Below are 23,893 nucleotides of genomic sequence, written 5' to 3'. Positions count from 1 at the left end.
AAATGATAAATCTTGCCTTGTGTGTTGATGGTTACTACATCCAGGTGCACAACAATATAATGGCATGATGGAAGTCTTGCTGAAAGTAAAAACTTTCTTTGATGGCTATATTCCTTTCGATGCTTTGCCGTCGTTCCTCGTTGTTGGCTGTGGTAGACTACTGGTAGTTCATGTCCAAAATGGCAGCCGCATTTGTCGTGATGTCATGTGGGATGGGTCAATACAGCATGCCTATTTAGGACGCTCTAATTGGCTGACTTAAGCTTCTGTACAAACGGACAACTACTAGGTATCGTCGCCACTTCACCCTCACCCCCCCCCATCTCACTTAAGTACAATTATATACAGTACATTTCTATAGCCATTATACCTCTTGTGTAACCTAATTACAGTGCAGTATATTTCTTGTGTGCCGTATGGGTTATACATATTTCTCTTGTGCAACCTAATTATAGTGCGATATACATTTCAACACATCCGTTACAGTGCAATATAGTTATACATATGTATATTGCAGTGGCAGCTGGTAGTCTTTCAAACGGGAGGCTGGTCGGTTACGATATTTCCAGATTTTAAAAGAAAAAACACATCAATTTTGCCCATACTCTTGCCTCTGAGCTGGCTGATTGTTGGCAGGGTCACAAACTGTGAAATAACAGGTTCTTTTGGCCCATTAGCCTACTGTCCAATATACATGATGGTGGTGTTGGGGGGGTATATTTTAACATTTTATATTTTTTAAAATTGTGGCATGTTGTTTAAAAATTGATCATTATTGAAAGCAGCTCTTTGTCAGGAACCTCAGCAGTAACAGCAGAGTGTTCTGGAATAGGCACAAGCACTGACCTTGGGGAGCCAAACATAGAGCTGGGTGCCACACATTTCATTCAATGACACTTTCCCTATATTTTACTTATTTTGACTGAGAAATGTTTTATTGACAATTTTGATAACCCTTCACTTTTAATCCAGGTCTGTAGTGTGAAATGTTCTCGTCTGTGTTTTTGTTTAAAAATGTTTTCCAAATTGTAGCGGTGTTTAATTCATATCCAGAAAAATATATATTCCAATATAATATACTCAGCATAAACATTTTAAATAGATTCTATATTTTTGGTCCATCCATGACATATTACTAAAGTAGCCTATTTACTGTTGTTGATGTGGGTCACTTGCTGTTAGCCAATTCACTTTCTCGTACCAGGAGAGCTGAAAGGAATGAGTATTATTCCCTACCTTTTTCACCAAGTCAATTTGAGGTGTTGGTCTACCCTGCTCTTTAAATTTAATTTTTTCCTCGAAAGGAAGACTGGCAAATGGCTTCGCCAAAATTAAATCAACAATGCTTGGCATCCGTGCGCAGCTTTCTTGCTAGCTGACTAGCCCCCTCAAGTTCAAGTTCAGTCACTCAAATAAACGAAATTTCTGGAACTAAGATAGCAAACTTGACAACACTATATTTACACTTTATTTACAATGAAAATATATACAAACTAAAAAAGCTGGTAGAAACCGTATGTAATGAATGAAATCTAAATGTAAGCTGATCTCTTACAATACACCACAGCACTTGCGAATCCGCATGGGACTGAACTGAGATTCACCGCTGCCTGTCTATATTTGAAACGAGCTGTCAATCAAAGAAAATATCCGGCCGCTTTCACCAATCACCAGTCTCCTCGCGGAAAGCTTTGCCATGTCCCTCCCACTGTGAGGCTGGGAGTCCGGTGGGCGGGCGTTTTCGCAGTATTTGTCCAATAACCGTCTTGCATTTTGAGATTGAAAAGCGCATAGCTCCCAAATGCCACTGAAGTGCACTGAGGCTGGGCTGCATCGCGCTGTCACGAGGGGGAAAAACTCACGCACACATTAGGCGAACTGGGGAAAGTTATAACGGAATGATTTTGCACTGTAGTTGGGTTGAGCACATATATTTCTATGATTCTGGATCTGAAATAGCAATGTTATAAGGTCGGCTATAACATAAGCCTAGTGCAATTCATCCTACACGATGTTCGTCATTTTTAGAGGAGGCTGAGCCTCCCTCGTTGTCTTGGAGCAATCGCCCGTGGTATATTGTATATTCTACAGTGTATATTGCAGAGCTATATATATTTATTCTATCCACATTCACTGGATATGAGCAATCATGTGCTTTGATTGGCTACTCTACTACTACGATATCAGCTCATATACCGTGAGTAGAGAAAAACAAAATGGCGGCGTGCATCAAGTCAGATATATCACTTTGTTCTCAAGTATTTAAAAGAAACAGAAATAGCTAAAAGAATATAGTTTTTCCCCCCAGTAGCTTCTGTTCCACACTCCAGCCCAGTCGGTGGCAGTAATGCACCTTTAAGTTGGTTTGCCAACTGGCAAAAAAATCCCTAAAGAAGAAAATGGCGGCACATGTTGCTGAACCAACCAAGGACGAAATAAAAAGTCCACTCGAAAACAAAACCTCAAACAATAGAAAAAAAAGCAACAAAATATGGAATGAAATTAATTCTCCTGTCATTTCACTGGTTTGTTTACATTCTAAGCGGAAACGATTTTGTCGGACGTTTTGTATAAAGGTTTTATTTATCGAATTTGCAAAAAATAAAAATGCTCTATTTCTCAAAATCCAGTGAATGTGGATAGAATAAAACAGTTATTCCACTCAATCTCATCGTACGTGGCTTATAGATGACTCGGTGCTACGCGCCTCGTCGGCTATCAGCTCATGTACGACTCGATTGCGTGGAATAACTGTTAACTATACATATTCTGTATATTCTGCAGAGCACTCAATCATCATGTTCTTATTTTCCTTTTATTATATTTATTACATTCTATTTTACTCCCCCTTTTTTTTTTTTAGCCATCCCCCCCCCCCCCCCAAAAAAAAAAAACAATCCTCATGACCTATGGAGCATTGCAATGAGCATTTCCCTGCATGTCGTACTCTGTATGCTTGTGTTTGTGACAAATAAAATTTTAATTTTATTGACATGATTGATGATTAGTTAATTGAGGATGTTGAAGTTAAAAGTGAACAGATTTAATCATGCATTATATTAGTAATATATTCTGTAATATAATATATTGTTCAGGTATGACTATATAAATGTTTATATTTTTGTTCATTAAGAATTATGAATGTTTCACCTTTAAACCCTGCGTTCCTTCACTGTGCCAAAGAATCTTGCTAAAGCGCTGCAGAATAAACAGCACTGGAGGCTCCACAGTAAACGTGGTGATTCATCTGGGTTGTGGATTCGAGTGCGGGACACTCTGAGTGGGTGTGCAGAGCGTGGAGCAGAGTGGGCGCTCAATCTGCTTATATAACAGCACCTTGGCTCTGCAGTGAGTCAGTAATTGGCTAACGTTGCTACTATTGTTGCACAAAAATATCTGAACGCCTCTGGAGCGTATGACGTTTGTTAGGATGAAGTGCTCTGTTTCAGTTCCCAGTGTGGTGCCGTGTCTGATGTGTTTGTCATATTGTCAGCTGAAAAGATATAAATAGCAGCATTTGGAATGTCGGCTCACGATGATGCACGCTTGAAACTGTCAGCATGTTTAGCCATTGAGCCGGTATCGGTGTGATCGTTCTGCTCGGTCAGTGCTGTGTGTGCTTATTCTAAAGAAACAAAACGCACCTTTTCTCTTGTGAATATGTCTGTAGATGCCCAGGAAGATAGTGTATGACCAGCTGAACCAGATCTTGGTGTCTGACACGACCTTGCCTGACAGCCTCATCCTCATTAACAGCAGTGACTGGCAAGGACAGGTAGTGACTAAATACTGTGCCTCAGATCTGCTAATAAGATTTTCTTTCTGATATTACATTTAAAATTAAAATCAAACTGTTTTTTTTTTCAGTAGTATATCTTTAAAACTGTGTTTAGACTGGCGATTCAGATTATGCTTTTTGCTTGTTATTTATCATATTTTTATACACATGTAGTCTGTTTCAGCCAGATGGTAGCTTCTAGAAACACAACCTAATAAAATTAGGTTTAAAGAAAAAAAAAAAAAAAGGAAAATCTGTTTAGGGCAATATACACTGGTCTCTTAATGTAGTTATATTCATTTTTTTGTGTGTGTAGTATGTAGCAGACTCCCTGCAGGCACAGAAGCATCCAGTGGTGTGTACGTGCTCAGTGTCTGAGATTCAGGCTGCGCTCTCAGCTCTGCTCACTCGGATTCAGAAGTTGTAAGTGGTTCAGTCCAAATTTCTGTCTGAGCATATACAACCCCGATTCCAAAAACGTTGGGACAAAGTACAAATTGTAAATAAAAACGGAATGCAATAATTTACAAATCTCAAAAACTGATATTGTATTCACAATAGAACATAGACAACATATCAAATGTCGAAAGTGAGACATTTTGAAATTTCATGACAGCAACACATCTCAAAAAAGTTGGGACGGGGCAATAAGAGGCTGGAAAAGTTATTTTGTTAAGCCTCATCCATTACTTGCTTAATATTCGATCCACATTCACTGGATATGAGCAATCACGCGCTCTGATTGGCTACTCTACTACTAGGCTATCAGCTCATACTGTATACCATGAGTAAAGAAAAACAAACTGGCGGAGCATGTTGCTGAACCAACCGAAGATGAAATAAAAACTCTAATAGATAATAATAAAATTCTAATAAATAAAAACAAAACCCCAAAATCTCATCTCATTATCTCTAGCCGCTTTATCCTGTTCTACAGGGTCACAGGCAAGCTGGAGCCTATCCCAGCTGACTACGGGCGAAAGGCGGGGTACACCCTGGACAAGTCGCCAGGTCATCACAGGGCTGACACATAGACACAGACAACCATTCACATTCACACCTACGGTCAATTTAGAGTCACCAGTTAACCTAACCTGCATGTCTTTGGACTGTGGGGGAAACCAGAGCACCCGGAGGAAACCCACGCGGACACGGGGAGAACATGCAAACTCCACACAGAAAGGCCCTCGCCGGCCACGGGGCTCGAACCCAGACCTTCTTGCTGTGAGGCGACAGCACTAACCACTACACCACCGTGCCGCCAAAACCCCAAAATGATCAAGTATTTAAAAGAAATAGCTAAAAGAATATTGCCCCCCCCCCCCCCCCCCCCCCCCCAATATCTCCTGTTCTACACTCCAGCCCAGTTGCTGGTGGTAATGCACCTTTAAGTTGATTGGCCAACTGGCAAAAAACCCTAAAGAACAACAACACCCCAAAAAAAAAAGCAACAAAATATGGAATGAAAATATTTGATAACGTATCTTTTGTTATTTTTCAAGAATTATTATCGCATTTTTCACAAATTGCTCCTGTCATTTCGCCGGTTTGTTTACATTCCAAGCGGAAATTATTTTGTTGGACATTTTGTATAAAGTTTTTTTTTTTTTAATTTATTGAATTTGCATAAAAATAAAAATGCTCCATTTCTCAAAATCCAGTGAATGTAGATAGAGTAAAACAGTTATTCCACTCAATGTCGTCGTACATGGCTTATAGCCAACTCAGTGCTATGCGAATTGTTATTCCACGACTCGATTTCGTGGAATAACTGTTAATTATTCTGAATATTAATCATGGTAAACAGAAAAGCTGTACTAAACCAGTTTTTTCATTCACACCACACAAACCTTACAGCTCTGCCATTTATTTCTTCATGTCATCTGTACTTTGATTGGTTTGCATGATCTGTTTACTTCTAATTTCTCTTCCAAAGGTATGTTGAAAAATCACTGATTTGAGAAATTTTCGTGTTAATTAGCTGCATTATCGTATTTGACACACGTCATCACGATCACTGCTGATGTGTGACGGATGTGTCAGCAAAGCGAGCTTAAAGCTGTAGTGCACACAGAATCCAGGGGGTGTTTCAGCAGTTATAATCACTCGATAAGACTATCAGCAATAGTCTGGGTGAATCTCGAGTCTGTGCTCGAAAGAAATCGGTTTGTTGAAAGAAACGTCAGTTTCGCTTTTGTTTGGGGTTGATAGAAACTGAGATATAGTCATTTAAAGTGTAAATAGTTGTACATCGTTTTATTTTATCTTTGGCCAAGTTTACATTAGACCGTATCTGTCTCGTTTTCTTCGCGGATGCACTGTCCGTTTACATTAAAACGCCGGGAAACGGGAATCCGCCAGGGTCCACGTATTCAATCCAGATCGTGTCTGGTCCGGTGCTGTGTAAACATTGAGAATACGCGGATATGCTGTGCTGAGCTCTAGCTGGCGTCGTCATTGGACAACGTCACTGTGACATCCACCTTCCTGATTCGCTGGCGTTGGTCATGTGATTCGACTGCTGAAAACCGGCGCGGACTTCCGCCTTGTATCACCTTTCATTAAAGAGTATAAAAGTATGAAAATACTGCAAATACTGATGCAAATACTGCCCATTGTGTAGTTATGATTGTCTTTAGGCTTGCCATCCTTCCACTTGCAAGTGGTAAGTGATATGCGCTGGGATCACACACACAGCGGCTCAGTCCCGAATCACTGCTCGTGCGCTTCACTCGCGCGCTCTGTGAGCTGCGCAGGGCCGGAGTGCGCACCCTCCAGAGGGCACTCGCTGTTCAGGGCGGAGTGATTTGGAGCGCAGGATGCCTGCGGAGCCGAGCGTATCCGTGTATTGGTGTTGCTGTGTGCACGCTAATCGTTTTAAAAACGTTAATCTGATGATCCGCTGATACGGTCTAATGTAAACCCCACCTTTGTTTTATCCATTTGTTTCTTTGATTTATTTTTCATTATCTTGCATACATTTATAAATGTAAATAAATTTAATCTATGTAGGATATTTGGTTTTTTTTTTCTTCAAAGTATGTTTAGCTGAAAAAAGAATTATCAGATTATATTGACTAAGGGGGGAAAAAAAGATACCAGATTCTGACACAGTAAACATTTTTCAAGGTTTTATACACTCACCGGCCGCTTTAATAGGAACTTGTTCTTGATTCTAAGATTCCTGTTCTTGGCTGCAGGAGTGGAACCCAATGTGGTCTTCTGCTGTTGCATGCTGAGATGCTTTTCTGCTCACCACAGTTGTAAAGAGTTGCTATGAGTTACTATATCCTTCCTGGCAAAAAAGATCAAACCAATCTGTCCATTTTCCTCTGATCTCTCTTCAACAAGGCGTTTGTTTCCACCCACAGAACTGTCGCTCACTCAACTCAGTGTTTTGTTTTTCACACCATTCTATCTGTGTAAACTCTAGAGATTGTTGTGTGTGAAAACCCCAGGAGATCAGCAGTTTCTGAAATACTCCAACCAGCAGTCCATCTGGTTCAAACCAACACCCGTACCACAGTGAAAGTTACACTTTGAGATCACAATCTTTCCCATTCTGATGTTTGACGTGAACATTAAGTGAAGCTCTTGATTTGTATCTGTATGATTTGATGCGATTGGCTGATTAGAGAACTGCATCAAACAGCAGGTGGATATATGGGTGTTCCTAATGAAGTGGCTGGTGAGTGTATACCGTCAGAGTAGCACCAGACTCCCAAAGATTAATGTGTCATGCCATATATTGTAACGATTCATGTTTTTGCTCTCGTCCTTCCTTTCTGCACCTCCGCTTCGATGTCCTCTGTGCTCCTGCTCTGTGCAGCTGTAATTGTAACTCTGTCACACCAAAACCTGTGAAAGTGGTGGCTGTGGGAGGACACAACTATCTGGGAGCCATCTTGCGCTTCTTTGTGTCTCAGCTAGCCAACAAGACGTCTGATTGGCTTGGGCACTTAAGGTTTCTTGTGGTTCCACTAGGTAAGTACCGTAGTTATTCAGGGGCTAATAAAAATTAATAGAGATTATTCCGTCCACATTTTTATATTTGTATATGTAAATACTTAATTTAATTTATCTAGAAGTTTTTTTCTCTATTTTCTATTCTCTGTTTATCTGTAATGATGCTGCTGGAATCTTAATTTCCCTGAGGGAACCCTCCCAAAGGGATCAATAAAGTTCTATCTAATCATTCACTGGATATGAACAATCATGTGCTCTGACTGGCTACTCTACTACTAGGATATCAGCTCGTATACCGTGAGTAGAGAAAAACAAAAGGGCAGAGCGTGTTGCTGAACCAGCCGAGGACGAAATAAAAACTCTACTCGAAAACAAAACCCCCAAAATTATCAAGTATTAAAAAAAACCCAGAAATGCTTAAAAGAATATAGTTTAACGCTTTTGACAGCTACAGACCAAAGTCATAAAAATTTATGGTGAAAGTAAGAAATACCGTTACCAGCTTGCTCAACTATCTATATAAGAGTCGGAGCTTACCCGTCTGTGTTCTCGCTTCTTGAAGGCCAATCTTGTGGCCGATTGTTTTGAAACAATCTCACTTTCAGTTGTTCGTTCAGTTGTTCGTTCAGTTCTCCGTTCATTCGCTTCTTCCACGTAACGGCGAGATGGCAGCAATATCCAGTTTAGAAATCAGACGGCTGCTCCACTCATTCTCTGTTTTCTTCATACTGAGTACTCCGCCATTACTGCTCGGCTCAGGCAAAAAAAAACCGGTTACTAAAACCCGGGACGGAACAGGACGTCACTGGTTTTAGCAACAACTGCGGGGAGGTCACTGCCCGAGCAATATGTCTCGTCCCGTTCCATCCCGGGTTTTAGCAACAGCCCTCGGCTCACTCCGGGAGAACTGGCGCAACTGAACTTTCCTTTTTAAAAGAAAAATAAATAAAATACTTTCCTTTTCTTGTTTTCTTTTCCTTTAATTGTTGGTACTGCACCCTCTTTCAATACGGGCTTATAGCCAACGCTCCTCAACAGATCAGAGGTCTCGTACGAGTCCTCAGTAAAATGTGCAGAGCAGAGGCGAGACCACTTTGTAGCCACCCAATGTGCCCGTGAACTTCTCGCAAAACGCATCCAAATCTTTGCAGTTTGAACATTCTTGGGCCATGAATGCAACGTAAATCCACCTTTTGTCGTGTTGCTGCATCTGCCAGCAACACATCTACGTGGCATGGCGATAAATTAGCTCAAAATGGAAGATTGGAGTTGCGGTCAGCTCTGTGTTTTAGTATAGCGGAAATGGCGATGAGACCGATAGACTTCCTGTTGTGACGTTACGGACATCAAGGTCATTCGCTCAGACCGCTACCTATATGAATCACTTTAATCGTAAAAATTACTATATTAGATTTATTGTTAACGCTTAAAACTATTCCTGTGCCATTCTTGAGGTCTCAAGGCATTTATAAATGAAAGTGAGGCCATGGTTCTGCATATATGCTTTAAGTTGGTTTGCCAATTGCCAAAAAACCCTAAAGAAGAAGTAGAAGAAGAAAACAACAAAAAATATAAACAAGAAGCAACAAAATATGGTAAAAACTTATCTTTTTTTCAAGAATTATTATAGCATTTTGCTACTGTCATTTTGCCGGTTTGTTTCCATTCTAAGTGGAAATTATTTTGTCAGATGTCTTGTATAAAGTTTTTATTTATTGAATTTGCAAAAAATAAAAATGCTCGGTTTCTCAAAATCCAGTGAATGTGGATAGAATAAAACAGTTATTCCATGAACTCTCGTCGTACATGGTTTATAGCTAACTCGGCGCTATGCACCTCATCGGCTATCAGCTCATGTACGACTCGATTTCGTGGAATAACTGTTAAATAGCTGGCTTTTGACTCAAGTGGGAAGTCAAGATGAGTAAATGGCAACTTCTTTGCAGGTTCTCACCCTGTGGCTAAGTACCTTGGCTCCTTAGACAACCGCTACCGTACAGCTTTCCTTGACGGTGCATGGCGGGAGTTCTTCAGTCGGACAGATCCTCCTCAACCTGGTACGTTACTGCTGTTGCTGTTATGCTTTCATTGGTCTCGTGTCAAACTGCAGCTACCGGTACTTTACTTCTATCTCTAAATGTGGTTGTGTACTGTATATGTCCAGGTTTATCATCTGCAGAGGGTGTGGACGTGGCCGGATGTATCGGTCAGTATATTGATGGAGCCACAGTCACTCACCAGCTGCCTATCGCTGAGGCTATGCTAACCTGCAAGCACAAAATGTGAGCAGAATCGCAGCTATGTATGGCATTATAACCATGCACGACATATTTATATTTAATGTTTCCTGCTTTTTCAGGCAAGAGGATGATTCCTGTCAAAATTTTGTCCCCTTTGTGGGTGTAAGTACATTTTTAATTAGCATTACTGCTTGACACTTCCCATTGCTTGTCATGTACGCTGTTAATTTCTTTTTATTTGTGTTTGTTTGATGTCAATCAGGTGGTTAAAGTCGGTTTGATTGAGCCCATGTCCGGATTTGCAGGTACAAATAATTCTTGATGTCACATGACCATCTTTACCTGCACTAAAACTTAAAACTTCTTTGAGTAAAATTTCTTCTCCTTTGCTTTTCCACAATAGGTGGAGACTATGAAGAGGGCGTGGCTTTGAGTCTGATCGTTCCTTCGACCTCTCCTCCTGCTCATGCAATGTCCACTGGGATGCTAAAAGAATCTGTCACCCCTCCCCCTTCACCATCTCTCAGTGGTGTTCATGGGTAGGCTTGGTGACAATCTAACAATCTTTATTCGATCCACATTCACTGGATATGAGCAATCGTGTGCTCTGATTGGCTACTCTACTACTAGGATATCAGCTCATACTGTATACCATGAGTAGATGGGGGGGAAAAATGGCGGAGCGTGTTGCTGAACCAATTGAGGACGAAATAAAAACTCTACTCGAAAACAAAACGCCAAAAAAGCAACAAAATATGGAATGGAATAAAAGTATTTGACTGCAAGAACGTATCTTTTTTTTTTTCCAAGAATTATTATTATTATTATTATTATTATAGCATTTTTCACAAATTTCTCCTGTCATTTCGCCGGTTTGTTTACATTCCAAACGGAAGTGATTTTGTCGGATGTTTTGTATAAAGTTTTTATTTATCGAATTTGCTAAAAATAAAAATGCTCCGTTTCTCAAAATCCAGTGAATGTGGATAGAATAAAACAGTTATTCCACTCAATCCCGTCGTACGTGGGTTAAAGCCGATGAGGCGCGTGGAATAACTGTTAACTGAACAGGTTACACATCCATTTGTTTAAACCTGGCCCTTTTTACTGTAGCGCGTCTTGAAGCTGCAGTGATTTACTCAGTTAGTTATTTCATTAAATGGGAACAAAGCATGATGGAATGTAAAACCAAGAAACAAAGTCGAGGGCTTTTAACACCCTGAAGTTGATTCTTTTCCAATAACAGCATAACTCTTCCTGATTTATCCCTCTTATACCATGGCCATTTGCCAACATGAACAATATATTTAATCTTGTGCAGTGTCTTTTGGGTGGTGGGGATTAATTTCTGTTATCAGGTTAGATTATAACGGCTATAAACAGCCTCTTCTTTAAATTAATAAGAGAAAATAATGGAGCTTGTCAGCTTACCGAGAAACCACAAAGTCCTGAAGACAGTTCAAGAAACAGCTTTCTCTCTGTCTATTAGAACGTACTGACGCTGGAGACTCCTTCCAAAAATGCTAAATAAACATTTCCTCATTAAAATGAGTGCATTAATACAAACCTGTGATATTGCCTTGTAGCTGGAGCGCGGGCGATTGCTCTAAGACAACGAGGGAGGCTCAGCCTCCTCTAAAAATGACGAACATCGTGTAGGATGAATTGCGCTAGGCTTATGTTATAGCCGACCTTATAACATTGCTATTTCAGATCCAGAATCATAGAAATATATGTGCTCGACCCAACTACAGTGCGAAATCATTCCGTTATAACTTTCCCCAGTTTGCCTAATGTGTGCGTGAGTTTTTCCCTCTCATGACAGCGCGATGCAGCCCAGCCTCAGTGGACTTCAATGGCATTTGGGAGCTCTGCGCTTTTCAATCTCAAAATGCAAGACGGTTATTGGACAAATACTACGAAAACGCCCGCCCACCGGACTCCCAGCCTCACAGTGGGAGGGACATGGCAAAGCTTTCCGCGAGGAGACTGGTGATTGGTGAAAGCGGCCGGATATTTTCTTTGATTGACAGCTCGTTTCAAATATAGACAGGCAGCGGTGAATTTCAGTTCAGTCCCATGCGGATTCGCAAGTGCTGTGGTGTATTGTAAGAGATCAGCTTACATTTCGATTTCATTCATTACATACGGTTTCTACCAGCTTTTTTAGTTTGTATATATTTTCATTGTAAATATAGTGTTGCCAAGTTTGCTGTCTTAGTTCCAGAAATTTTGTTTGAGTGACTGAACTTGAACTTGAGGGAGCTAGTCAGCTAGCAAGAAAGCTGCGCACGGATGCCAAGCATTGCTGATTTAATTTTGGCGAAGCCATTTGCCAGTCTTCCTTTCGAGGAAAAAATTAAAATTAAAGAGCAGGGTAGACCAACGCCTCAAATTGACTTGGTGAAAAAGGTAGGGAATAATACTCGTTCCTTTCAGCTCTCCTGGTACGAGAAAGTGAATTGGCTAACAGCAAGTGACCCACATCAACAACAGTAAATAGGCTACTTTAGTAATATGTCATGGATGGACCAAAAATATAGAATCTATTTAAAATGTTTATGCTGAGTATATTATATTGGAATATATATTTTTCTGGATATGAATTAAACACAGCTACAATTTGGAAAACATTTTAAAACAAAAACACAGCCGAGAACATTTCACACTACAGACCTGGATTAAAAGTGAAGGGTTATCAAAATTGTCAATAAAACATTTCTCAGTCAAAATAAGTAAAATATAGGGAAAGTGTCATTGAATGAAATGTGTGGCACCCAGCTCTATGTTTGGCTCCCCAAGGTCAGTGTTTGTGCCTATTCCAGAACACTCTGCTGTTACTGCTGAGGTTCCTGACAAAGAGCTGCTTTCAATAATGATCAATTTTTAAACAAGATGCCACAATTTTAAAATATAAAATGTTAAAATATACCCCCCCCCCCCCCCCCCAACACCACCATCATGTATATTGGACAGTAGGCTAATGGGCCAAAAGAACCTGTTATTTCACAGTTTGTGATGCTGCCAACAATCAGCCAGATCAGAGGCAAGAGTATGGGCAAAATTTATGTTTTTTCTTTTTTCTTTTAAAATCTGGAAATCTCGTAACCGACCAGCCTCCCCTGTTTGAAAGACTACCAGCCGCCACTGAGCTGGAGCAACTGTCAGAACTTCTATTACAGAAAGTTAATGAATACCTTCTGGTGTACCAATCAGATTTGGGAGTTTAACAGCATTGTGATTATAAACCTTTTTAATTAATTCATTGATTATTGGATTTTGCATTCATTTGAAGTTTGGAAATACACTCACCAGGCACTTTATTAAAAACACCCATGCATCCACCTGCTGTTTGATGCAGTTCTCTAATCAGCCGATCGCTTGTGTGACGGCAGCACAATGCATCAAATCATGCAGATACAAATCAAGAGCTTCAGTTCGTGTTCACTTCAAACATCAGAATGGGAAAAATTGTGATCTCAAAGTGTGACTTTCTTTCACTGTAGCGTGGGTGTTGGTTTGAGCCAGATGGACGGCTGGTTTGATGTATTTCAGAAACTGCTGATCTCTGGGGTTTTCTCACGCAATAGTCTCAAGAGTTTACACAGATAGAATGGTGTGAAAAACATTGAGTTGAGTGAGCGACAGTTCTGTGGGTGGAAACAAACGCCTTGTTGATAAGAGAGGTCTGAGGAAAATGGCCAGATTGGTTTGATCTTTTTTGCCAGGAAGGATATAGCAACTCTTTTACAACCGTGGTGAGCAGAAAAGCATCTCAGCATGCATCAGCAGAAGACCACAGTGGGTTCCACTCCTTCAGCCAAGAACAGGAATCTTAGAATCAAAAACCAAGTTCCTATTAAAGTGGCCGGTGAGCAAACCATCAAACCAAACTAAATGCTGAAAAAAAAATGGCCTCAGGATTTTGTTGTTCTGTAATTCCTGATGACGCCATAAATAAATCTGAATATATTCTCACACGGGCGGCATGGTGGTGTAGTGGTTAGCGCTGACGCATCACAGCAAGAAGGTCCGGGTTCGAGCCCCGTGGCCGGCGAGGGCCTTTCTGTGCGGAGTTTGCATGTTCTCCCCGTGTCCGCGTGGGTTTCCTCCGGGTGCTCCGGTTTCCCCCACAGTCCAAAGACATGCAGGTTAGGTTAACTGGTGACTCTAAATTGACCGTAGGTGTGAATGGTTGTCTGTGTCTATGTGTCAGCCCTGTGATGACCTGGCGACTTGTCCAGGGTGTACCCCACCTTTCGCCCGTAGTCAGCTGGGATAGGCTCCAGCTTGCCTGCGACCCTGTAGAACAGGATAAAGTGGCTAGAGATAATGAGATGAGATATTCTCACACACAGTGATGAACTTACACGTCATTGTTTTTGGTCAGGAGTCCCATTATGTCTCATGGAACGGACGCCATCGGGCTACAGGTGGATTACTGGGTGGCTGAAAAGCGTAAAGATGGTGAGAGGAGGGACACCAAGAACACCCTCAAGAGCGCTTTCAGATCCTTGCAGGTCAGCCGACTGCCCAACTCCTCCACTGGCGAGCTCCAGTCCAGCTCCTGCACCATGGCCATGACTGTCGTTACCAAGGAGAAGAACAAGAAAGGTGAGCACTTTGCCCAGCACCCTGCTGTTTGGAGCTGGACTAAGGGCTGTTAATGGGGCTCATTTACGTCTCCTCTATAAAAGTTTAGATTTAGTAGTTTGCACTTGGTGACATGCTTCCTCAAGCTTTTTTAAAATTTGATTTGATGTGACATCTGTGAAAAACATTGTTTGCCTCAGTCAGTCTAGAAACTCTGATTTAAAACATTTTGTCTATCACCAGTCCCAACTATTTTTCTGGGGAAGAAACCAAAGGAGAGAGATACGGAGTCCAAGAGCCAGGTGATCGAAGGGATCACCAGACTCATCTGTTCTGCTAAACATCAACAAACAAGTCTTCGAGGTAAAGCCCTTATGTGTACTTTTCAGCTCAAATTACAGACGATATGGAAAGCTTATGGAAAATAAAGAGCCATCTGAGAAAATGCTCAACTGGCTTTCCAGTTTTGTTTTGTTTATTTTTTTAGGATTTCTGTCAAAATATTGAGACAAACCTTAATAATATCTAGATTAGGGGTTCTCAACCTTTTCTGCTTCAAGACCCACCTATTCATACTCATAACGAGTCAGGGCCCATTAAAAAAGATCTCCTCCAATTATTTTGGCTCATCAATTCTCATCTCATCTCATTATCTCTAGCCGCTTTATCCTTCTACAGGGTCGCAGGCAAGCTGGAGCCTATCCCAGCTGACTACGGGCGAAAGGCGGGGTACACCCTGGACAAGTCGCCAGGTCATCACAGGGCTGACACATAGACACAGACAACCATTCACACTCACATTCACACCTACGGTCAATTTAGAGTCACCAGTTAACCTAACCTGCATGTCTTTGGACTGTGGGGGAAACCGGAGCACCCGGAGGAAACCCACGCGGACACAGGGAGAACATGCAAACTCCACACAGAAAGGCCCTCGCCGGCCCCGGGGCTCGAACCCAGGACCTTCTTGCTGTGAGGCGACAGCGCTAACCACTACACCACCGTGCCGCCCCTCATCAATTCTATTAGAATCTAATAATCTATTGTAAAGTGTATTAATGGGATGCAACATCACTCTCTGTTGCAGATGGGAGCCCAGGAATTAAACAAGTACAATAAAAACAATCTGTTTTGAATTGTAGGTATTGTATTTAAAACTGTATGGATGTTCCAGAAGTCAAACCATGTACGCAGGGCATTCTCAGCCAAAAGGGGTTAATGATCCAAAAGTGGAGTCTGGTCCATTAACACAAGAACTCATTGCCATGTTTGTGTTCAGCAAACAAGCAAGTTATTAAAACCAAGAAGTACACTCAAAAGAAGTGGATATAGAAACCACTCAATGGGATTAGATCCTTACACGCTAACAAAGAAGGATTTTTCCTATGAAAGAAAAATTTACTAGCTAAATTTGACATAAATTTTGATCCTATTGTAGCCGTAACTAAATACAAAGCCAGTAGTTATGCATACTATTAATTAACGTAATGTGAAGATAATTAACAGATAATCAAGAGATTTAAGGTTTTTTTTTTAAAGATTGTGTACTGTATATTTTTAGTCTTTTGTATTTGTATCTGTACATGCACGACCCCACCAGCTCTGCTGATCAACTTATCGTGTTTAAATAAAGTTATTCATTCATTCATTCATTCATTCATTATGAGTTGGAAAATTATCAATCTGTTGAGTTCCCTGACATCTCAAACTACCTGGTGCTGCAGACATCGTTCTACACGGACAAACGGATGAAAACCTGGAAGAGCACGGAGGAGAACAACTTTTTATATGTGGCTGGGTTAAAGATCTGGGGATCAGGACACTACAAGATAAATCCTGTATTGTTTTTGCCTGGGTAAGGAGGAGTTTCTGGGCTTTTTGTATGCATCTTTGAGAAGGTTGCTAGGACGCGACAAGTTTTAGTATCGGGTGTAAACAAACTACAGCCGCTTGATTCCCAATCCTCCCTGCTCTTCTCTTCCAGCAGGCGTCACAGAACCATATAAATTTACCCACAAACATATATATTTAGTTATTCAGCCTGCTGCACACGCTCTTACGCTCTTTGTCTGTGTGTGTGTGTGTGTGTGTGTGCACACGCGTGGGTTAAATGTGACAAAATAAAGGCTTGTTCTTCTTAATTTACCTACAAATGTATTTAATCCACTTGAAAAGCGTTTGGCAAACCAGCTACCGGATTTGTGACACTACAACATCCTGAACTATTTAGTATTTGGCTTCAAACTTGAAAATTTTTTGCGGCCCACTAGATGGCGCTTCAGCTCAGTGGTTGAGAAACATTATGTTTAGCTACAAATCGTTACGACTGTAGTGGTGTTCCTTCTGGATGTCAAAAAAGCCACTTAAGTTGTAGGCTCAGTAACTTCAATATGACACAAATGACGAGATGTAATCCAGTTTAAAAATATTTAATGAAAAAAAGAAAGTTCAAATTACAGTCTGTCATGCAGTAGAAAAACTATGTGCTCCCGTGCCTGACACAGCTCTATGCTTCATTCAACTACATACTGCGCATGACATGACCCACTAAATTAAAGGTACTATATGCAAGTTTTGTTGAATGTAGTATGTAATATACATCCAACGTGAATTTGTTTTTAACCTTTTAACATTATTTATTAGTGCTGTCAAAAATGTCGCGTTATTAACGCGTTAACTTGACTCAATTTTAACGGCGATAATTTTTTTATCGCGAGATTAACGCTCTGTGACATGATGCCATGCCCCGCACAGCCAGAGTCCTCTGCCCTCCCCTGAAGAGCCACGGTGCTCCAATCGTTTTCCCATCGGCGGCTCCAGCCCCACTTTGCAGTGGCTGTGACAAGACGTGTTATGCTCTGCAATAAAAAAAAAACATTGGTACAACCAGTGTTCGAACTATGCCGATATTTTCGAGGGGGGTCCCTTTTTTTTTCCCTTGGGGGGAGGTGCTTGCGCTTGTCTCAGAGCGCGGCTCTCCATCGCGCGCTCACTTCGGATATGCAAATGCTTCCCGTTACACACGATTGCTATGTCAATAAACATCATTTTGCCAATATTTTAGAGACCCCCCCAACATTTCCCAAATCATATTTTCAAGGGATCTCATGTCTGTTTCAGGGGATCTCGGATCCCCCGAGTACCCCCGTAGTTCGAACGGTGAGCAAGCCCATTCACTTTTTTATGCTGATAAGAGAATTACAATGGTTTTTCATGTGACAAAAATGTGCGATTAAATTGCGATTAATCGCGAGTTAACTATGACAGTCGCGACATTAATCGCGGTTAAATATTTTAATCGCTTGACAGCACTATTATTTATCTCTTATATAATTACATTAAATGACCTTATGAATTTTGCATAATATTTAAATGAACTTAAATTCTCATATTGTGGCTCTTACAATTACAAATACTTGAGACAGTCTTTCTTTGCCTGTCTTGCAGTATCTGTTGATGGGATGGAGTGGAATGATGTCAAGTTTTTCCAGCTGGCATCCCAGTGGCCCACTCACGTGAAATATCTGCCAGTTGGTTTGTTCAACTACAGTAAAATTGCCTCCTAGTGGCATTTCACCTGAACCAAACCACAGGAGCTGCCGTTTCCAAACGATCTTCCAGACAATATCCAGAGACGATTGTTTCTTCTTTTTTTTTTTTGGACGTTGGCGTATGTACGTAGGTAGACAACCATCTGACAACCATCTTTGTTTAGGAAAAGCAATGGTAGCGTTCTGAGACCAGGACTGGATCTCCTCCAAAGGTAAAGAGAAGCTCTATTATTGTTGCGTGCTGTATTATTTTCTGCTGTGCTGTGCAGTTAACAGTGCAATAATCTCCATATACTGTATGGCTGTATGGTTGTGCAATTATTTGGTCACTTAAATAGTAAATATTAGTGATTTTACAAATATCAGTGATTTAAGAATACATTGTTTTCACTTGTTCTCAAGTTTAGTGATCATGCTCTGTGGTTACTTTACACAAAGTATACTTGAGTATAGTTAATATTGATATTAAAAACAAAAAAAAAGCAATTTTGCAGTATTATATTATAGCTATCCAAGGCTTCTCAAATATTTTGTAAAAATAGGACAAACATATTTTATCACAAAATAGTATAGTATATTTGAAATGGGTCATAAGTTGTTATTCTATTCATATTCACTGGATATGAGCAATCGTGCGCTCTGATTGGCTACTCTACTACTAGGATATCAGCTCATATACCGTGAGTAGAGAAAAACAAAATGGTGGAGTGTGTTGCTAAATCAACCAAGGATGAAACAAAAACTCTACTCGAAAACAACCCCCCCCAAAAAAAAAAAAAAATTTGCAAAACAAAATCTGGAATAAAAGTATTTGATGGTAAGAACGTATCTTTTTTTTTTTCAAGAATTATTATAATTATCGCATTTTTCACAAATTGCTCCTGTCATTTCGCCGGTTTGTTTACATTCTAAGTGGAAATGATTTTATCGGACGTTTTGTATGAAGTTTTATTTATCAAATTTGCAAAAAAATTGCAAATGTTCTGTTTCTCAAAATCCAGTGAATGTGGATAGAATAAAAGTTATTCCACTCAATCTCGTCGTACATGGCTTATAGCCAACTCGGTGCTACATGCCTCGTCGGCTATCAGCTCATGTACGATTCGATTTCGTGGAATAACTGTTAAATATACTTTGCATATGTGTGTGAAAGAGAGCAAAGGCAATGAAGATATTAATCGTGTACAATGTACATTTAGCTTGTGAGCTTTCAAGATGGTTGGACCTAGCTTCTGACGTTCCTCCATTTTTTTTCTTTCATTCCTTTTGTGATATTGATATTGACGTTCTTTGTATAGTAACATTAGATGTCGATGTAAGAGGTCATCAGTGTGTAGCCTACCTCCCCTATCACATTACACATGTGATGATCCAGGATGATTGAAGATGAAGCCTACAAACTCATCACTAACTTGCATTCAAGTGTCAAAAAATGTGCAGTGAACCCTTGTTGCCTTTGAGATATACCGTATATATACACATATATTGTTGTATACAAATAAGTATTTTGCATGAAGTATGGTGGCACATTAATGTCAGAACTAAAGGACGCTAAAAGACAAGGTGGAAAATATAAACCTGCAAGTTTTAGCATTTCGCGTGGGTAAATATTCCAGTTGTGAGTGCAAGCGTGCAACTCACGAGGACAGAAAGAAGAATTGCATGCATGTTTATCATATCACACTCGAACTGGTATTTATTTTTTTCCTTCTTGATTTGATAGTTGTCCTCATGCACCAACATGGATTACCTTCAGCTGCTCTCTGTGCTCGAGTGAAATTTTTGTGCTCGAGTTTTGACAGTTTGCAGGCGAACTCGTGCCATTTCTCTCAGCGAATATTATTTGCTGATGGCTCCTGGTTTTGTGATTGGCTGTAATCCAAATCATTTTATCTGAGCAAAGTGGCGCCATGTTGAAGCAGTGGAGTTGGGGTGGATGAGCTGGAGAAATATACTGCGTTTCATGTAAGTAAGAATGTAGAGGTTTGAATCACTTACCTGCCAAGTCTTGTGATGCAGCCATAACAACAATATGGGTACGAGTGTTTTACTGGGAAATACGCCACCTGTATTTTTCATACGAGCTACATTCGGGACATGGAGAACCAAAACTGTGACACAAATCTCAATATGTCACTCGTGAGGAAATCGATTAATTGTTTTGATAAATTTGGGGACTTTTTGTTTGTGATTGTGTCGATATAATATAAAGAAAATCACATACTGGCTTGAAGATATGACATTTATTTTGAAATATATCATGGATCTGGGGCGGCACGGTGGTGTAGTGGTTAGCGCTGTCGCCTCACAGCAAGAAGGTCTGGGTTCGAGCCCCATGGCCGGCGAGGGCCTTTCTGTGTGGAGTTTGCATGTTCTTCCCGTGTCCGCGTGGGTTTCCTCCGGGTGCTCCGGTTTCCCCCACAGTCCAAAGACATGCAGGTTAGGTTAACTGGTGACTCTAAATTGACCATAGGTGTGAGTGTGAATGGTTGTCTGTGTCTATGTGTCAGCCCTGTGATGACCTGGCGACTTGTCCAGGGTGTACCCCGCCTTTCGCCCATAGTCAGCTGGGATAGGCTGCAGCTTGCCTGCGACCCTGTAGAAGGATAAAGCGACTAGAGATAATGAGATGAGATGAGATGAGATCTGGGGCGGCACGGTGGTGTAGTGGTTAGCGCTGTCGCCTCACAGCAAGAAGGTCCGGGTTCGAGCCCCGTGGCCGGCGAGGGCCTTTCTGTGCGGAGTTTGCATGTTCTCCCCGTGTCCGCGTGGGTTTCCTCCGGGTGCTCCGGTTTCCCCCACAGTCCAAAGACATGCAGGTTAGGTTAACTGGTGACTCTAAATTGACCGTAGGTGTGAGTGTGAATGGTTGTCTGTGTCTATGTGTCAGCCCTGTGATGACCTGGCGACTTGTCCAGGGTGTACCCCGCCTTTCGCCCGTAGTCAGCTGGGATAGGCTCCAGCTTGCCTGCGACCCTGTAGGACAGGATAAAGCGGCTAGAGATAATGAGACGAGATGAGATCACGGATCTGAGTGACATTTAAATAATATTGGCTGGTGTTGAGTGGTATATCAGATATATTCCATTCAGCTAGCATGATATTAAACAAGTCGTAGACGAGTAGCTGAATGGAATATATCTGGTATACCATGAAAAAAGCCAGCCAATATTATTATTATTATTATACATGCACATTCATTTCAGGTGTTCAACGCGTCTTTCTCTTTCAAAATTCTCTCAAAATCTTCCATATTTAATGAAGCAAACCTGGCGGCCATGTTTTGTTTACAAATTGTCAGTCACTCACTAGCATGGAAATTTTACATCTCTGATTTGTGACGTCATGTCTTGACAACCATGCAATATCGTAAACCATATTCAACGCTCATTCCCCATTGGATAGAGTGATGTAATGCACGTAGGATAAGCAATATGCTAACAATATTGCATGCTATCAAACCAAATGAATGGAACCTGCTAGAAGGGAATAGAACACATGTTTTTATTCCATTGAAAAAGTGTCCTGTTTGTATAATATTTCCCGATATTTCACTCTGATGACGTCACTCCCAGTGTTTTCCCACGTTGTCAAAATGGTGACCCGGTTAAAAATTAAAATTCTTTTGATTAACTTGCGTTTTGTGGATGTGTCCATATAATATAAAGAACATTACACGGTGGTGCAAAGATATGAAGTTTATCTTCTCATGTTGAAAATATATCACGAGTGAGTGAAGCGGACAAGATAAACTAAATATCTTCGCGCCACCGTGTGATATCCTCTATGTGCTCCACTCTACACTTGATTCTCCAGCTCATCCACTCCAACTCTACTGTTTCAACACAGCACTACTTTACTCAGATAAAACAATGTGGACTACAACCAGTCACAAAACCAGGAGTCATCAGGTTCACAGTCAGAAACAGCTTGAGCTCGCCCCAAACTGTCAAAACCTGAGCACAGAGAGCAGCTGAAGGTCATGCACTTGGCGTGCAAAGACAACTATCAGATCAAGAACGAAAAATAAATAAATAAATAATACAGCTTGAATGCGATGCTATGATGAACGTGCACGCAATTCTTCTTTCTGTGCTCACAAGCTTCGCATTTACGCTCACGACTGGGATGTTTAATCATGTAAACTGTTACAACTTACAGGTTTTATATTTTTCACCTTGTGTTTGAGCGTCCTCTTGTTCTGACGTTAATGTGCCGCCATAATAAAGTAATTTTGTAATGTTCTCTTGTAATGGTTGGTATGTACTCATAAGTCAAGTATTTTTTTAAATGATCTTTTGGCATTTAGACCAATCATGTGCACTGAAAATAAATGCATCCTAACTGGCTTTTAGTCATCTGATCATTTTTGTATGGGTTTAAGTGGACGTCCTTGATTTGAGCAATCAATTTATTATTCTATGAAAATGCACTGGAACGCTGGACTGGCCTGAGTTTCCCAAAAGCATCGCAGCACAAAGATCATCTTTAAATGGTAGAGTGAGCAACACAATAAATGCGCTCTCTCTCTTAGTTAAGACGCTCTTAGCATTAAGAGGCTTTTGGGAAACCCACCGCTGTTTGATTTATGAGATGTTGCTCATCCAAGCAAAAAAGCCAGAACAAGTGTTGCCAGGCAAAACAAACCTTGCCCGGCAGTCTGGCCTATTCACCTTACAAGGTGAATCCGTGACCTTCAGTTTGACATTTCAAGGTCAACATTCATGGTGCTAAATGAAAGCCCATATGGGACTACCTGTATGTTGATAATGGTAATATTTCTCAATCAGCAGCTGTCAGGTTATAGTCCTATGCAAAATCCATGACCTTGACTTTTTGACATTTCAAAGTCATTCAAGGTCAAAGGTCATGGTAGCAACTGAAAGCCCATATGGGACGACTTGTATGTCGATAATGGTAAACATCTGTCTATCATTAACCATTTTAAAGTTATGAGCCTCTGAAAACCCGTGACCTTGAGTTTGACCTTTCAGGGTCACTCATGGTCAAAGGTCATGGTGCCAAATGAAAGCCCATATATGACTTCCTGTATGTCAGTAATATTAAGTATCTGTCTTTATTTTTTTCGTGGTGCGGTTTCCATCAAATCCTGCGCTTTGATCGGCTGGCGAGCGGGTCCGTATCCTACAGTACGGACCCCGGTTACGGACCACTAGCGACTCGCTCGTTCACAACAACAAACATAGTAGAATTTTTTTTGTCAACATTTATCTTTTTTTTTACAAGATTTATTTATAAGATTATCAAAAATTTGCCAGCATTTCTCAGGAGAATAGCATTAATTTTACAGCATGGATAGTGATAACGACAGTCTTCACAGCGAAAGCGAGTTTTACTACCCTGAGGAAGAAGAAATAAAAGAAAACATTTCAGGAGAAAGCTAAAAACCTCTAACTTGCTAACGCCGAGCAAAAACATGGCTGAATCCTGAATGACTGAGTTTTGTATAAATAGGGGACTACATAGGTGGCAAAATGTAGTTTTTTTTTTCCTGCCATGGAAGTGCACTTGTATACCGAGGAGGAAGCAATTTGCATTACAGCCGTGAATAAGGATTCAAAATGGCGGCTCGGCTCGGTTTTCCCTTTCGGACACTCGTTTTCTGTTAGAATTTGGAAAAGAAAAGAATAAATATATTATTTACCAGCTTAAGGTCGGTCTGTATGGTGAAATACCGTGACCTCGGCCTTGAATACTGACCTCGGCACAGAGGGCCTCGCTCAGTAACTTTCAAGACCTCGGTC

General features: G+C 40.8%; 1 protein-coding gene across 1 annotated transcript in view; it reads left to right on the top strand.

The window, feature by feature from the left end:
* pacs1a (phosphofurin acidic cluster sorting protein 1a) overlaps positions 1-18,302 on the top strand; it is a 55,594-nt gene extending 37,292 nt beyond the window's left edge. The window contains exons 14-24 of the mRNA XM_060935194.1: positions 3,671-3,775; positions 4,095-4,201; positions 7,608-7,762; positions 9,691-9,801; positions 9,909-10,026; positions 10,104-10,146; positions 10,247-10,289; positions 10,388-10,523; positions 14,375-14,598; positions 14,821-14,940; positions 18,025-18,302. Of these exons, the coding sequence (XP_060791177.1) occupies positions 3,671-3,775; positions 4,095-4,201; positions 7,608-7,762; positions 9,691-9,801; positions 9,909-10,026; positions 10,104-10,146; positions 10,247-10,289; positions 10,388-10,523; positions 14,375-14,598; positions 14,821-14,940; positions 18,025-18,143 (1,281 nt within the window). The 3' untranslated portion in view covers positions 18,144-18,302. The remainder of the gene's footprint in view (positions 1-3,670; positions 3,776-4,094; positions 4,202-7,607; positions 7,763-9,690; positions 9,802-9,908; positions 10,027-10,103; positions 10,147-10,246; positions 10,290-10,387; positions 10,524-14,374; positions 14,599-14,820; positions 14,941-18,024) is intronic.
* The last annotated feature ends 5,591 nt before the right edge of the window (positions 18,303-23,893 follow it).

This window comes from Neoarius graeffei, chromosome 12 (genome assembly GCF_027579695.1).
Source record: "Neoarius graeffei isolate fNeoGra1 chromosome 12, fNeoGra1.pri, whole genome shotgun sequence".
In the NCBI taxonomy this organism is placed as follows: domain Eukaryota; kingdom Metazoa; phylum Chordata; class Actinopteri; order Siluriformes; family Ariidae; genus Neoarius; species Neoarius graeffei.
The sequence above is the reverse complement of the archived record's forward strand: the minus strand, read 5'-3'. Positions and strand labels throughout refer to the sequence as shown.